This window comes from Rhinichthys klamathensis, unplaced genomic scaffold (assembly GCF_029890125.1).
Source record: "Rhinichthys klamathensis goyatoka isolate OS25496 unplaced genomic scaffold, OSU_Roscu_1.1 h1tg000123l_1, whole genome shotgun sequence".
Lineage (NCBI taxonomy): Eukaryota > Metazoa > Chordata > Actinopteri > Cypriniformes > Leuciscidae > Rhinichthys > Rhinichthys klamathensis.
The window spans coordinates 7,015,417-7,032,314 of record NW_026606660.1 but is presented as its reverse complement, the minus strand read 5'-3'; the positions used below and the strand labels follow the sequence as shown (position 1 = coordinate 7,032,314).

The following is a 16,898-nucleotide window of genomic DNA, read 5'->3' as shown; positions in this document are numbered from 1 at the left end:
TGTCAGTTTTAATTATTTTTGTACTAAAGTTAATGAAATGAAATTGAAATGTGTCATGAAAATTATAAAAACAATCTCCATGGTATGTGGATGTAAAAATGGGTATATGGCTAAAAAAAATGTATATGGATTTTGTGGTGGAATGTGAGATTCACCCAATAATGGTTAAACATTACGTTTTGATTAATGCACAGTTTTAATTACAAATAATCAGACCTGTCAGGGCCATTTAGGTTAGACTGAAGCTGAACACAAGTAAAAGTGGAAGACGTGTTCAGATCCAACTTACAACTACCTCCATTCTCTCCACTAATATCCTGTCTTCTCTCTACAATCTCTATCAATAAAAGTCTCAAAAGGTGCCAGTTTGTGTGGTTTCAGATGATTTACTTGTGACCCATTCTAAGATTATGGTATGACTGGTGGTTAGAAGATGCGATTCCATCAGGAAGACTGGGTAACAGCGCCTCTGAAATGTCCAGACGAAGACGACTGGAATTCTGTGAATTAGAACAATAGAATGTAAAAAAACAAAACAATTAAATTCATTCCACATAATGTCTCGGTTACATATAACCTGAGTAGGGAACGGAGACGTTACGTCGAAATGACGACGAAATGGGGGTTTCGCTTAGAAGCCTATCACCTTCGAGTGTTAAAAAAAACGAGCCAATGGCAGAGAAATGCCATGGGTCTGTGGAATTTGCATAGCGTAACTCCGCCCCACCTCGTGGGTATATAAGGAAAAACGCTGGCAGAATGCAGACCTGTTTCCCTGCTGAGGAGCCAAGACTGAGCTTGGCGTTCCAGCGGAACAGCGGAAGTGGCAGGAAGACGTAACGTCTCTGTTCCCTACTCAGGGAACAAGGGTTACATGCGTAACCGAGACGTTCCCTTTCGCAGTCACTTCGAGTTACGTCGAAATGACGACGAAATGGGGGTACCAGTATAATCACGCCACCTCTCGGCTGTCTTCCAGTGCCCTGCGTAAGTGTGAGCTCCCTGTCGTGAGACTGGCACGGACGAAGGACTCCCACTTAACACAGGAATACCAAGGTACACTGGGGAGCACACCTCAGAGGAAATATGCAACCATGCCCGCCCGAAGGGAGGACTTAGGAATACATGTGTGGCCTGAGAGGGGGTAGCATACGGAAGAACACTGGAGTGTCCAGCCCGTAGGGTGGAATCTTTCAACTCCAGGAGTGGCAAGGTGGCTTGCCGAGGGAAAGACACATGCTCAAGGAGGCTTACAGTGGACCAGCCGGCCAGCGGTAAGGAGAGTTTCTCCCCCGGCCCTCCACCAGGGGAAGGAGTGGCCCTGCTACCACCTCCTTGGCAGAACTGTAGGCCATCTCTGAGCTGTCCGCATCAGGAAGCAGACTGGGGCGCCTTCCTGCGACCACCTCCGCGGCGCGGCCCGGTAAAGGCTGCTGCTGGGGCCGAGCGGGAGGGATGGAAGTCGCAGGGGGGCGCCGAACAGACTGAGTGAAATGAGCCGGCGGCTGGGTGGAGGCAGCAGCTGGCCGCCGGGGCAGTATGTGCTTAATAGCCTCAGTCTGTCTCTGGGCGGCCGAGAACTTTTGGGGCGAAGTCCTCGACCGCGCCGCCGAAAAGGCCTGCCTGTGACATAGGGGAGTCGAGGAGACGTGTCCGCTATGCAAATTCCACAGACCCATGGCATTTCTTTGCCATTGGCTCGTTTTTTAACACTCGAAGGTGATAGGCTTCTAAGCGAAACCCCCATTTCGTTGTCATTTCGACGTAACTCAAAGTGACTATGAAAAGGGAACTGATGTTCTTTGTTATATGATCAGAATTTTATTTAAAGGACAGTCAAGAGGGGTTAGAAAGAAGAGTTAATAAAGAAGAAATCATTTCACTTTTAGGCGAACTATTCCTGTAATGGTTGGCATGTTAAATGACTTTTACTACAGAATCAATTAACTCACTGTTTTGGGTCTCTCCAGAGGTGTCCAAGACTCTATCCAACCAGATACAGTGTTGAGGTCATCGGTTGTGTTTATAAAGCTACTGTTTGTAGACATAACTGAGTTGTTCCTGAGCAATCCTGCAATACAACAAGCCACAGAGATGAACACGTCATGTGTAGATGCAAAAAGATACAGAGAAAATGACTCGAGCAATATAATCAGACATCTACGTGCATATATATATATATATATAGTATAGTAGTGCTGTCTAATCGATTAATCGCATCTAACATAAAAGTTTGTGCTTATTTGTGTATGTATATATATATATATATAAAATATATATACTGTATATATACACAAATATATTTATATATATGTGTGTGTGTGTACATGTAAAGATATAATATATATATATATATATATATATATATATATGTAACGACAGACAAATCAGACACAATTATTTGTTATATTTAACAAATAATTTTTAAAACTCACTCTGGGATCCATGGTCCCATCCCCCCCAACAAGGGCAAGAAGGGTCTTGATTACCATGACTACGATCAGATAAGTTGGTTTTATTGCTGTTAAAAATGTGGTCACGTGGAAAAAGCAGAGGCCATAGAAAAGACCCACAGCCCTTAAAGCTGCTGTAGGTAACTTTTGAAAAAATGTATTTGCTAAAACTGTCATTATGTCCTGACAGTAGAATATGAGACAAATAATCTGTGTAAAAATCAAGCTCCTCTGGCTCCTCCCCAGTGGTCCTATTGCCATTTGCAAGAAATACACGCTCCCGGTCAGAAACAACCAATCAGAGCCAGGAGGAATGTCTTAGCAGTGTCAATCACGCTCGTGTACGCGCTGACCACACCCCTCTCTTGCACAGCGCGAGCCGTCGTTTAAACTCAAGATTGCCGGCGTGCTGCAGCTGTGCTTATGACGGAGAAACAACCTAAACTGCCAATTCTCGAGTGACACCTGCTCATAAAACAAAGAGGTAAAAGGAAAAAGACTGATGACGATAAACAAGCGAAAAAGAAAGAATTACACAGAGCCCATTGATCGGTGTCAAAACTCTAGCCGCATAACATGTAGATAAAATGTCACGCACTCTGCTAAGCAACAATTGAAACCTGCTAATTCACTGGCTTGTCATGTTGCTGAAATAATGTACTAGCACACCTTATCTAGCATTATATATCGCTAGAATAATTACTTACATACTGTAACGTTAGTTACCGTTATATTAACGTTATCTTACTAGCTATTTATAACTTATAGAAAGAGTGCAACGTTATAAAGTTACATGTAGGCTATTGCAAAATACATAATGATTTGAGGACCAAGTTTGTAGTCAAAGTATGGGCAGGCCATAGTCAATGTAAAGCATATTATTGACGTTTAGTCCCTATTAGTGAATGTGCCATATAACTTTTTATCCGCTGTTACCGGTGGCCCTGTTTACTAGCCTGCGCATTCACGACAGGCTCCGCTGTGGAGGGAGGGCTGTAGCGCAGCAGAGAGCAAGGGGGTGGGACCTGTAAGTTGTGCTTGTTCAAATTTTCAGGCTAAGTCAACGTTTTCTCAAAACTCCCTACTGCAGCTTTAAAACAGATTTTGCATGGAGTCGACCAACTTCTGGCACCTGTAAACAGGTATTCCAGCCCAGGACGATCGCACTACAGACCACAGTTCCTCTGCATTTCTTGGTTTTGCCTCAAAAACAGTATTTTTGATGTCACCCCACAGGTTTTCTATTGGATTAAGGTCCGGGGATTGAGCTGGCCACTCCATAACGTTAATCTTGGTGGTCTGGAACCAAGATGCTGCTCGCTTACTGGTGTGTTTTGGGTCGTTGTCTTGTTGAAACACCCATTTCAAGGGCATTTCCTCTTCAGCATAAGGCAACATGACCTCTTTAAGTATTTTGATGTACTCAAACTGATCCATGATCCGTGGTATACGATAAATAGGCCCAACACCATGGTATGAGAAACAATTCCCATATCATGATGCTTGTGCCACCATGCTTCACAGTCTTCACAGTGTACTGTGGCTTGAATTCAGTGTTTGGGGGTCGTCTGACAAACTGTCTGCGGCCCCTAGACCCAAAAAGAACAATCTTGCTTTTATCAGTCCACAAAATATTGCGCCATTTCTCTTTAGGCCAGTCAATGTGTTCTTTGGCAAATTGTATCCTCTTTAGCACATGTCGTTTTTTCAACAATGGGACTTTGCGGGGGCTTCTTGCTGATAGCTTGGCTTCACATAGGCGTCTTCTAATTGTTGCTGTACTCACGGGTAACTTTAGATCTTCTTTCATCACCCTGGAGCTGATCATTGGCTGAGTCTTTGCCATTTTGGCTATTCATCGATCCATTCGAACGGTAGTTTTCTGTTTTCTTCCACGTCTTTCTGGTTTTGGTTGGCATTTTAAAGCATTTGATACCATTTTAGCTGAGCAGCCTATCATTTTCTGCACTTCTTTAGAAGTTTTCCCCTCTCCTATCAACTTTTTAATCAAAGTACGCTGTTCTTCTGAACAATGTTTGGAACGGCCCATTTTATTAAGATCTTCGGAGAGAAATGCACTATAACCACCATGTACAGTCCAGTACTGCCTTCGTCCTTAAATAAGGGCCACTTATTGACACTAGTTTTTTCACAGAATGATTAACCTCACTAATTGAACTCCACACTGCTATTATTTTGAACACACCCCTTTCAATTAATGATTCGATTATACAGAGTTAGCAACATACATGTCATGATTGTTGGATCTGTTGTTTTTCTATCACTCTACTACACCTACTAGTAAATTATTTGCCATGTAGAAATATAATTTCTACCAAAAACAGTGATTGATCTGGTTAGGGATGTTGGACTGCTATTATTTTGAACACAACTGTATATATATAATATATATATATATTAGAGGTGGGCATAGATTAATTTTTTTAATCTAGATTAATATTGAAATTAATCTAGATTAATCTAGATTAAAATGGCTCATTTGAATTCTCCCGAAGGCATTCAGAATATGTGTGCTACCAAATAATGACTAAAAGTAAGTCTTTGAGAATAGTTCGCCTCGCGTAGGGATGTGCATTTCTGCCAAAAATGCCATTCGACAATCGAGGAGCAAAAGTCGAATATCTAAAAAAAAAACAAAAAAAACCGCAATGACAGAAAGGGAGGCCAATTTCATCTTTAGCGATTTGTCATCAAACAAACTGTTTATTAATTGAACAAGTAACATGTTTTCGTCCTTTTTTTTAACATAGTAGGCTAATTGGAAGAAGAAGAAAAACAATACGCACGACAGTCCGTTTTTACATCGCCAATGCTCGTTAGATCAAAAAATAATGTCATCATATGTCATAATGATTTTATGTGAACCTGCCTTGTTACTGCAATAGCCTCATTTTTAAACAAATTAGTTTCAATCAATGTAAACTATTCGTGTGATTATGCCACTGCGCAATACACGCGCAATACACACATATACCGCGGGATGGCGGGTGTTCATTTCATAAACTGTGGACAATGGTAGCTTATTTAACCTGTTAATTTAACCTGTTAACCAGTGCGCCGACGCTCTGAAGCGTTTTTTTTTTATAGCCTATAAATTAATGTATGACCAAAAACCGGATAATGTCACACTTTTTATTAGTGCTATCGTGGCGTAATAATCTGTTTGGTTGTAAATACCTGAATGAAATGAAATTGAATGTATCGTCCTGTGGAATCATTCATTCACAGACAGCATACGAAGATGTTCAACTAATAAAGATCTTTATCGCTGGCAAAAATATGATGCATTTGCAGATTTGCTTTCACTAGACTAGACTGTAGATCGGCCACTTCACACGCTCTTGATGCTCTTAAATCTTCCTGTTTCGACTCCGAGTGTGAATTGAAAGCGCTTCAGACGATTCAGTGCGCGAGGAATTGAACAGATCAACTGATTCGCGAACCGATTTAGACAGATCATCTGACAACTTGTTTGAAGAAGTCTTTGAACAGAATCGACTCAAAAGAGTGATTCATTTGTAAATGAGCATCGCTCATGCCCATACAAAGGACACAGCGCGCTTGGAATAAACTCATTTAACAACGTAGCTATTGCATTAAAATAAAGTAACGAGACGAACGTCGCCCAACGTAACAAAGTAAGAGTACACCTTGTGTCCCTGACAGGAAAATACCCTACTGCGCGATCTGTGACAGTAGGCGCGGCATCATACTACACATTAGAATTGCGCGAAAATATAACGATATTCGAAAAAGCTATTCATGATCCCAACCCAACTTTGATTAACGGCGATATTTTTTTTATCGCCCGATAAGAGTCTCACGTTAACGCAGCACGTTAACGCCGATAACGGCCCAGCACTAATATATATATATATATATATATATATGTGTGTATATATAAACACAAACTTTTTTGTTAGATGCGATTAATCGATTAGACAGCACTAATAAATAAATAAATAAAATTAATTTACCTGCCGATGCGTTTCTTATATGTAGCCTTCTCGAGGATGAGCTTTGGTGTCCTGAAGCATGAAAATGTAATTGATATGAATTAAAATGTTTCCTTAATTCTAAAAATGTCCAATAAATACATTATTGTGAGCACCTGAAGCAAATGTAGATTTGCACAATGGTGCCTCAAAATTATGCATCTGACTTTGTAGTTTGTCCACCTGCTGGAACGCCTCCTGTTTCAGGCTCCGCTCCTGATGAAGCTGACCTCTCACCTTCAAAATACAATCATTAACATTTTTGCATATGACAAACGCTTTTATCCAAAACGACTTATATTGTTGTAAAGGTTTACATTTCATCAGTTCATACATTCCCTGTGAATCAGACCCACTATTAGCGCCAAACTCGTTGAAGAAATGGCTCTATATAAAATTAAAAAGGGTTCTATCAGGCACTTCATACAGTATATATAACTTTTTAGGGGTTCCCATCATGGGATCATTTTATGAATTTAGTTTTAATAAATTTTTATGAATTCAGTAGATTGTAAACACCAATTAGAAAAAAAATTAAATAACCCTTTAAACATGCAATCATTTGAGACATTTCTCTTTATAGAGAGCCTTTTTGGCATAAAAGGTTCTTTAAAACTATCTCAAGAACCCTAGGGTGGGTCCTAGAACCCCATTGAACCTTTTTCTAAGTGTTTTTATCTCTTTTACAATCAAGTAAATATTTATATAACAATATTTTAAATGGTTTCATTTTGATGATGAAACGGTGAAGTTGGTTTTATGGACTCACTTGTTTGATTTGCTTGTGTCTGCGCTGTTGCCGTAGCTCCGTCTCTTTGCTGTTTTTCTCGAGTTGTGCGCTCAGAGTCCTGAGTTGACTCTCTCTGTCTTCCACGTCTTCCTGCAGCTGCTCCAGGCTCTGTCTCTTCAGGCTCTCCAGCTCCTGTCGGCTTTGTGCGTCTCGTGTAGAGCGATGCTCCACGTCCTGCAGCTTCTGAGACTGAAACAGAGGTGTCTACTATATACTTCACTACTATACTTAGTATTATGTTGGGGAATCTGTACTTCGCTTGAGTTCTGTTAAGACAGAATACTTGAACTTTTACATTTACAAGATAAAATAATTCGTTTTACTCTATTACAATATCATGTAGACTTAAGTCTACATGACTTAATTTAGACTTAAATTGTTTCTCATAACATTTTACATTTAGCAGACCCTTTTTCCAAAGCACCTTTGCATTCAAGGTACACATTTACATTTTTATCAGTTCTTACTTTCCCTAAGAAACGAACCCCATGACCTTAGTGTTGCTAACTCCATGCTCTACTGTTTAAGCTACAGGAAAGTCATTCTCAATTATTTAAAACTGAAAATAGTATTTTTCTTTATCCTAATATGACTTCAAAAGATGAGGCTTAGTAAATGATGACAGAATGTAATTTTTTTTATTCTAAACTATTCCTTTCAGACACACTCTGAAGTATAGTAATGTGTTTTTATAATAACCATTGCTGCTATAGATGGATGAATTTGAGTTCATGATTAGCCTTGATTGTTAGTCTAAAAATCACTATATTCAAAACTCGTAACTTTAAGCCTCGCCAATTGAAATATTCAAGCGCAATAAGACACAAAAGGGAACTCAGTTCGTTACTCGCTGTGTGGGAAGTTTTCCAAACATCCAAAGCATCTCAGACAGCACGCAAATACGTCAGTTATGTCTTAAGTGAACATAAACAGTTGAGAACGAAAGTGCATGTGTATCAAATTAGATCTGTGCATTAGCTCTTAAAGTGACAGCAGCCTAATAAACCCGATGCCGTCTGTGTCCTTAACCTTAATCAAACAACTAAAGACAAAGAAAAATCACTCACTGCTCTTAACTGAATAACTTTTGTAACTTTAATAAGGATCAATCTATTTTGCATTTATACAGTGAAGACTGTGCAGTGTTTTTTTATATTTGATTACTTTCTAACTTCTTCATTTCTGTGCCTGAAAATTGTGAATTTGGTATCTACAATTTTGGTGTCATACTTGCCTGTTTTTGCAAAAAATAGTTTCAAGGCTGGTAAAAAAATATTTATGGGCAGTACATTTTCTTAAGTCACCAAGCCATTGGCAGGTCTGGCAAAAACCTAAAAAGCTTAGAAATCTGTTTAATTTTTCAAATTTTAAACACTTAAAGTCCCCCTGTGGTAAAGATCAAGCTTTTATTGTTGCTTATATATGTCTATGTGGTGTTTTTGATATGCTTTAAGACAAACCATCTGCAAATTCATAAGTCAACACCATTGCTGAGTATTTTCTCAAAAGACAGTCTCAGAAATGCGGTTTGAAATCCCTGGTGTTTCTGATGTCACAAACTACCTTGTCGCCAACCAGTGGATCTCTGCGCTGGTGTGAGTGGAGGCGGGGCTAATTTGCATATTCATAAAACCGTGTATACTAAATGACGCAAGGTTGTAGAGTTACATTCAAGCTATTTTAAGGCATGAAGAATCTTTTTTCTAGGAAAAAAACTTTAAATATGTAATTTTGGTGATCAAAGATGAGTTTTAACGGATAAAATGATTGACTACAGAGTACAATTAAATGTTACTTCACTCAAGATTTTTTGTGGGGGCAGTTACTTAGACTTTTTTAACGGAGTAAACTATTTGTAACTATACTTTAACTTAGTTATGATCTCAGTCCGGGATTGAAAAAAGTACTGAGAAATTATACTTAAGTTCATTTTTAATCCACATCACTCTGGAAGTATCATAATTACAGTATATTTCAGATACCTGTCTTTGTCTTCACCAAAGAATGGACATGTAGATGAGAGGGCTCAGGGCCGTACCTGCTGAATGATCTGTCTCCTGATCTGCTCATAGTCGCTCTTACACTGTAGCATGGCCTCCTTCACAGCATCAAGCTCTTGTTTCTGAACAATCTCCTGCTGCTCTGAGATCATCTTCAATTTAAGTGCTTCAGTTTTACATGACACCTCATTCTGGACACACAGGAGCAACATTCAGCAAAAGGCAAAAGAGGAGGAGAAACAATGAACCAATGCCTGGGATTATTAAACATGTTGTTCATACCAGTTGCCACTGCAGCAGCTCTTTTTGCAGTTTCTCTTGACCGATCACCAGCCTCCAGTGGCTAAAAGTTCTCAGTTTACACAGAAGTCCAGCCAGCTTGCTATTCTCTGCATGAAGATCTTCTAATACCTCTTTCTGAATAAAACAAAGATAATAGTGTAGGATCAATGCCGCAAAGAACGTTCCAAGTCACATTTCACCCTAAAAACCAGAGAAAAATTGGAAATGATATTTTTACATAAAGAAAACAAACTGATTTTATATAGACCAATTTTGATTTTACACAACAACTCATCTCACGTCCACATGAATGGCCAAACCTCGGGTTTCCCAGCAGAACATTGCCTAATTATAATAATTATTACTAGTAAAATATTTTTTTTTTTTACAAAATATACCATTATATTTCCAACTGTACTTTATATATGTACAATTTAAAGTGATCTTTTTTCACATTACAGTAATGGCAAGAAAATATGATCATATAAATAAATAAGTAAATAAATAAATATATATATATATATATATATATATATGTATATAATATATATACTGTATATAGACACACACACACACACACACAACAACAACAACAACTCCTTTACAACAAAGCTCATTCTAGCAGTTCACCTCCTGAAGTGTGTGAATGAGGGTCTCATTATCATTAGTGGAGGACAATTTATTTTTCAGTTTGATGATCCTGTCCACGCCTTCCTTCCTCACGCTGCTCACCAGCTGTCGCACATCTTGGTCCATATTCATGTGGTATTTGTCAAGACGTGACTGTGGGCGGCACAGAGAGTTGAGCCAGCTGACGTCAAGCAAACCATGTTTTAATGATTTTACTAAATAAAAAAATCAAACTTAAATGGATTTAGTCCATATGTCAACACTGAAAACTATGCATGTCTGAGCATTTGATGGGGTCTTCAGATCAGGCTTACACACCTTCAAAAGAACACATGAGGAAAAGAGCTGGCGGACCAGCGTGTCATAGCGTTCTCTGTGTCTGAGGTTGAGATGTTGATCTAAGCTTCTCTTCTCCTCCTCCAGTTGACTTACTCTGGCACGCAGAGCCGTGATGTCAATCATCATCCCCCGACACACGTCCGCCACCTGAGATTCGACATGTTTACTGATCATGCAGAGAAGGATGGTGGTGATACTATATGCACAAACCCGAGTTTACCTTTCTGTAGGGGTCACTGGCCTGCATTTCTTTGGCTTCTAGTTCTTTAATGTCCTACGGAAACAGATTGTTCACAGTTGAGAAAGATATGTGTATCTTGCTGCAGCTCTGCTGAATCTCTCACTTCACAAATAGATTTACAAAAGATTTCTATTTCAAATAAATTCTGTGCCTTTTGAACTTTCTATTCATTAACGAATCCTAAAAAATATTTATACATTTTAAAATATATTCAAATAGAAAACAGTTGTTTTACATTGTAATAATATTTCATAATATTACTGTACTTTGATCAAATAGATGCAGTCTTGGTGATCATAAGAGACTTCAAATACATTTAACAAACTTACCGACCCCAACATTTCTAGACGTACCTGCTCTCTCTGGTAGAGTAGTTGTTCCTGCTGTTGAAGGATGTGCTCATAAAACTGAGAATAGCTCTGGAAGACGCTCCGCTCACGACTCATCACAGCACAAGCCAGTTCAGTCAAACACTCCTGCAGATGAGTGCTGGAGAGCGTCAGCTAGAAAACAATTCATATTTATATTTCAGTCTATTACACAGCAAATCGGTCATGGAATTTAACAACGCTGTCATAATGCTACACTCTTTAAAATCACGGTTCTGAATTGGCATTGATGGTTCCATTAAGAACCTTTAACATCCCTAGAAACTTTCCATTTCACAAAAGGTTTTTTATAGTAGAAAAGTGTTCTTTAGATTATTAAAGTGCCCCTATTATGATTGTTGGATATTATCTTTCGTGTATTGGGTAATATAGCTGTCTGTGAATGTGAAAGGTCTGCAAAGTTTTACTTTCTTCTTTTTCTTCTCAAGCTCATTGTTTAGCATCTGGCTCTCCGTAAACTTCTCGACAGCTTTCTTCCGTGCCGTCTTTTTCCCAGAAGTCTCTTCCCCTTGTAAGATCTGATGTTGATACGCCTGTAGATAATCATCTTCCGTCTCTGTCTCTTCTTTCTGTCGACTGACATGATTTCCACTTTTATCCTTCCCTTTCCTAGACTGTCTCCTAAAAGAAAGAATCGATTCTGAACTGCGTGAAATTAGTCATCCGTAAGTCAAGTCTTACTTCCTGCACGAACCTACGTAGGTGTGTAACACATTTGGATAATGCCAGCCTTTGGTCTTCATTGGCTGCCCAGTAACAACATTTACTTTGACCTGCCCTCAAACACTGTAGTTGTAGCAGAAACTGGAGGAGTTTGGTGCGTGTTGTCGACATGTCGTGCTGATACAGAGCCATATCGCATATATATATCGCATATACACTCACCTAAAGGATTATTAGGAACACCATACTAATACTGTGTTTGACCCCCTTTCGCCTTCAGAACTGCCTTAATTCTACGTGGCATTGATTCAACAGGGTGCTGAAAGCATTCTTTAGAAATGTTGGCCCATATTGATAGGATAGCATCTTGCAGTTGATGGAGATTTGTGGGATGCACATCCAGGGCACGAAGCTCCCGTTCCACCACATCCCAAAGATGCTCTATTGGGTTGAGATCTGGTGACTGTGGGGGCCATTTTAGTACAGTGAACTCATTGTCATGTTCAAGAAACCAATTTGAAATGATTCGAGCTTTGTGACATGGTGCATTATCCTGCTGGAAGTAGTCATCAGAGGATGGGTACATGGTGGCCATAAAGGGATGGACATGGTCAGAAACAATGCTCAGGTAGGCCGTGGCATTTAAACGATGCCCAATTGGCACTAAGGGGCTTAAAGTGTGCCAAGAAAACATCCCCCACACCATTACACCACCACCAGCCTGCACAGTGGTAACAAGGCATGATGGATCCATGTTCTCATTCTGTTTACGCCAAATTCTGACTCTACTATCTGAATGTCTCAACAGAAATCGAGACTCATCAGACCAGGCAACATTTTTCACAGTCTTCAACTGTCCAATTTTTCGTTGTCCAATTTTGGAATTCCAAGGCTGAAATTCAGAAATGGTAATGGGTGTTTAGTTTCCAACACATGCTGTAAGCAGTAGAGCAGTCACAACAGACTGGGCCATCTGACCAATCAGATCACAGGAGGCTCTCGGAAAGTAGGAGTTTAGAGAGACTGAATCCTTTATCGACCATTTCAGACACTGTGAGAAAAGAGGTGATGCTGCAATGTATATTATGAGAAATTTAAAGTTTTTTTTTTTCTTCTTGGATGCATGTAAACCTATTATAGAAGACCTTTAGATTAGGAACCTTTAAAATAACTAAAATAGAGGCACTTTAAAATGTTCTTCACACTAAGAAAACAATGGTTCTTTTAATAACTGAATTAACTGAAAGGTTCTTTGGGGAACAAAAATGGTTTTTCAATGGCATGGCTGCGAAAAGCTCCTTTTTGGAACCTTTGTTTTTAGTGAGAAATATTTACCTCTCCATCGGTCTCACCCTCAGCACCGTTCATCAACCGCTGGATGAAATCCTCCACAATCTGAGGTCTCTCTAGAGAGACACTGTGCTTCATTGAAGGCCGTTTCCACAGTTCTTCATTACATGTGAAGACAGCAGAAGAAGTTTGGGATGAACAAAGCAACACATTCCAGAAAGGACTACTGTTTTGTTGAGATGAAAATACTATAATATCCTAAATATAGGACAGCTGTTTTGAAGTTTATTGTCTTTCTAGAGACAGCCTCCAGGGAGAATCAGGCCCAGCCCCAGTCCTCCCATAGTGCTCTGTGATCTCCTCTGGGTTCATGCAGAGGCTGCTGTGTACCTGTGGGGAGTCCCGGGTCGTGCCGAGATCGCTCCGACATCACTAGAGTCACTTCACTGTTAATCCTCTTCTGAAGCGCTCGGATCATGTCACACTCCGTGATCTCCAAGAGTCTCAGTAACTACAACAAACACAGCAAACCGGTCTCATGTGGACTATGCCAAAGATATCAATCAAAATAATCACATCATTGAATTGTCAAAGGCGGTCTGACAATTAAGGATGTACTGTATATATTTTTTTACTTTTAAGAACGCATCATGGCTGTTGGTTTCATAGCCACCGGATATTAATTTGATGATTGTTCAGATCTTTGCTTTATAGATCCCAAACTAAAAAAAAAGCAGGTTCACATCATCTTAGCATTTTATTACTATAATTATAATAGTATATTTTAATTTTATATTTTCCGATTTTAATTTTAGTTTAACATTTAGAAATTTTGTTATGTTCTTTTGTCTTTTTATTAGGTATTTTAAATATTACTATTTAGATTTAATTTATTATTTTTGTATTTATAGTTAATAATTTTAGTACTTCAACTTTATATATAATTTATAATTTTTATACTTATAGTTTTTATGAATATTTTTAATATTTTCAGTTTTCTTTTTAGTTATTTTGTGCTTTTGTCATTTTTATTACTTTTTTAAAATATTACTGTTTAGATTTGATTTATTTTTATTTCCATTTTAATTCAGTTAAGTGTTTATTAATTTCCAGTTATTAATTTTAGTCAACTTTATATACTATAATAATTTATAATAATATACTATTATAGTTTTTATTCATATTTAGAATTAGCTTGTATTTATTTTTTCATTTTAGTAATTTTTTTTTAAATATTTTAATGTTCTTTTGTCCTTTTTATTCGATTTTTTTTAATATTACTAGTTTTATTTCATTTTATTTCCAGTTGCCAAGGCATCCTTTCCAAATTGAATCAAATATGTATATTTGATTTTATTTTATTTCAGCTTGCTGGTTTTAGTAAATGATAATAACCCTGGTTCACATACAGTACCTGCCATGTTTTGACGTCAACTTCTGCTGCTCCAGGTGGTGGGAGGACAGACTGAGTCTGAGATAGCACAATCTCATATTCCTTCTCCTTATCCATCTGCTGGGCCAGAGCTTGCATGCTGGGAAAGTAAATCTCCACCCTAAAACACAAGATCATGGGGCAGAATAACACATACATATTTGTTTCACCACAAACTATTATGAAAGAGTGAGTGTTTGAAATAGTGATGAAATGTTCATGACCTGTAAAGCTGAGAGAAGAGTTTAAACTGTGCAGGGCTGTTTATTGTCTCAACACCCATCTGTCGTTGAGTCCAGCTCTCTTTAAAAACTTCCATCTGCTTCCAGAGCAGTAAAAATCCCCGCTGGTTCATCAGGGACTGCATGGGGTCTTGAATTTTAGACGCAACTTCCATTTTTCTCTCCTCATTTTCCATGTTTTCATAAAGGACCTGAAAGACAATGAGATAAATGTGCTTCACCAAACAGAGATGTATGAGCAAACTGAATATACACAGATCATTGTATTTGCTTTTATCCAAAAGTGAATTACATTGCATTTAAGGTATACATTACTTTAGTTCATTCATTCCCATGACCTCGGTGTTGTTAAAAACATGCTCTAGTGTTTGAGCTACATAAATGCAGGATTAACATCTCAATATCTCCAGGCTATTTTGTTTCTTTGAATTTCTCTGCCTGTCATTCCAATTTAACTTCCTGTAGCGTTCGGCTTCATTTCAATTTCTGAATTTTTCTTAAGTACTTCTCTATCAGACGTCACGGTGATGTCGGGGTCTCCTGTGGTCTGTAGCCGGAGGGGCGCTGCATCTCTTCCACTACTGAGCACATCATCAATGATCAAAGATACGCCCAGTATCGCCCCATTAGCCTCCATTCTACAGCGGTCATTCAGATCACAGAGGCAGAGCTACAAAAAAAAAACACCACAGGATTGCATGATCCTAATGCTAATAAAACAGAGGAGGACAAAAAAAAAAAAGCATTTGCAAAGTTACACACCTGCACGTAATGCTCAATCTGCGAGACGTCCCATATGATGAAAGGGTGCGATCCATGGATTGCTAGAAAAGATCTCCATGGATACCATTTTTGGGCCTGAAACCACATATAAAAGAAGCAGAACCAGCTTCATGAAATACATTCTGTGATGCTTTTAAACACTAGTGATGGATGAGCATGTACATGCTGGACAGGCCTGGAGGTTTCTCACCTGAAGGCAGGCCGGTTCTAACGGCTGAGGAACAGGAAGGAAATTGGCTCCTCTCAGCGCGCTGTCACTCATGATAGGGAGGGCGTGGCTCATGTTTTCACTCACGCTCTGATAGGCCGAGAGGTTTCCAGAGGAGAGGAACGCCTCCCTTGTGAAGAAGAGACAAGAACGGAAATACTGTTTTCATTTAGTTTAACTTTATAAAAGCAAAAACTACACCAACATTTTAAAAAATAAAACATAAAAAAAGACAAAAACACACAACAAAATTACTAAAACTTTCTAATTAAAATGTAAGGAAATATAAAAATAAAAGCTATGTATCTCAATGACACTAAAATAACAACACCATCTTCTCTTCTGTAACTACCTGGAGACTGTTAATTGAGGGGGGGGGGGGAATAGTGTTAATTCAGGTTGTCAAATGAAAAAACAACTAATGTTAATTATATTTTTACAAATAATTTTACCTTGAAAACATTTTAAAATGTTTTTGTAATAATAATACTGTATACATTAAAATGTGATTATATATTATTTTATAATATTATTTTTTACCTTATGGTTATACCACTGGATATTTCTTCAGTGGAAGTAAAAAAAATGTTAATAAAATAAAAACATTTTTTAAATGTATGAAACCAACATGAATACAAAAGTTACATCTGTAATTTTGAACTGTCAGCGTTGGTTGCAACAGAGATGAAACAGGATCTAAGTGCCGGAGCTTTAACTTTAATTTTCAAGAAAAAACTAAAATGTTCACAGAGCACTCAAGAATAACAGGACAATGAACAGGACAATGAACAGGACAATGAACAGGACAATGAACAGGACAATGAACAGGACAACGAACATAACACGACATAGAACTGACAATGAACAGAAAGACACAAAGGGCTTAAGTACACTGGAAACAGAGGAATTAATGAGGCTAATTAACTAGAAACACCTGAACTCAAACTCTAATCAAATCAGACACCATGGTGACAAACTGACAGGGAACAGAACTAAAAGAACAAGAAAACCAACATAGAAACAGACTTGAATACTCAAAACGTCCATTTTAAGATTTTTCACAAATGTTCTCCTCTACATCATGTCAAACGTTATTATTTGCCATTGAGACTAATGCTGTGAAATCTGTCATTTACAAGC

General features: G+C 38.3%; 1 protein-coding gene across 1 annotated transcript in view; it reads right to left on the bottom strand.

Moving 5' to 3' along the window:
* Positions 1-199: 199 nt before the first annotated feature.
* LOC130088969 (uncharacterized) overlaps positions 200-16,898 on the bottom strand; it is a 58,042-nt gene continuing 41,343 nt past the window's right edge. Inside the window, exons 23-40 of the mRNA XM_056256006.1 lie at positions 15,741-15,888; positions 15,530-15,625; positions 15,273-15,437; positions 14,750-14,958; positions 14,508-14,646; positions 13,484-13,604; positions 13,139-13,251; positions 11,105-11,254; positions 10,731-10,784; positions 10,490-10,657; positions 10,172-10,324; positions 9,542-9,676; positions 9,298-9,450; positions 7,239-7,448; positions 6,586-6,706; positions 6,452-6,502; positions 1,953-2,071; positions 200-500 (exon numbers count right to left, since the gene is read on the bottom strand). Coding sequence (XP_056111981.1) covers positions 387-500; positions 1,953-2,071; positions 6,452-6,502; positions 6,586-6,706; positions 7,239-7,448; positions 9,298-9,450; positions 9,542-9,676; positions 10,172-10,324; positions 10,490-10,657; positions 10,731-10,784; positions 11,105-11,254; positions 13,139-13,251; positions 13,484-13,604; positions 14,508-14,646; positions 14,750-14,958; positions 15,273-15,437; positions 15,530-15,625; positions 15,741-15,888 — 2,419 coding nt within the window. The 3' untranslated portion in view covers positions 200-386. The remainder of the gene's footprint in view (positions 501-1,952; positions 2,072-6,451; positions 6,503-6,585; positions 6,707-7,238; positions 7,449-9,297; positions 9,451-9,541; positions 9,677-10,171; positions 10,325-10,489; positions 10,658-10,730; positions 10,785-11,104; positions 11,255-13,138; positions 13,252-13,483; positions 13,605-14,507; positions 14,647-14,749; positions 14,959-15,272; positions 15,438-15,529; positions 15,626-15,740; positions 15,889-16,898) is intronic.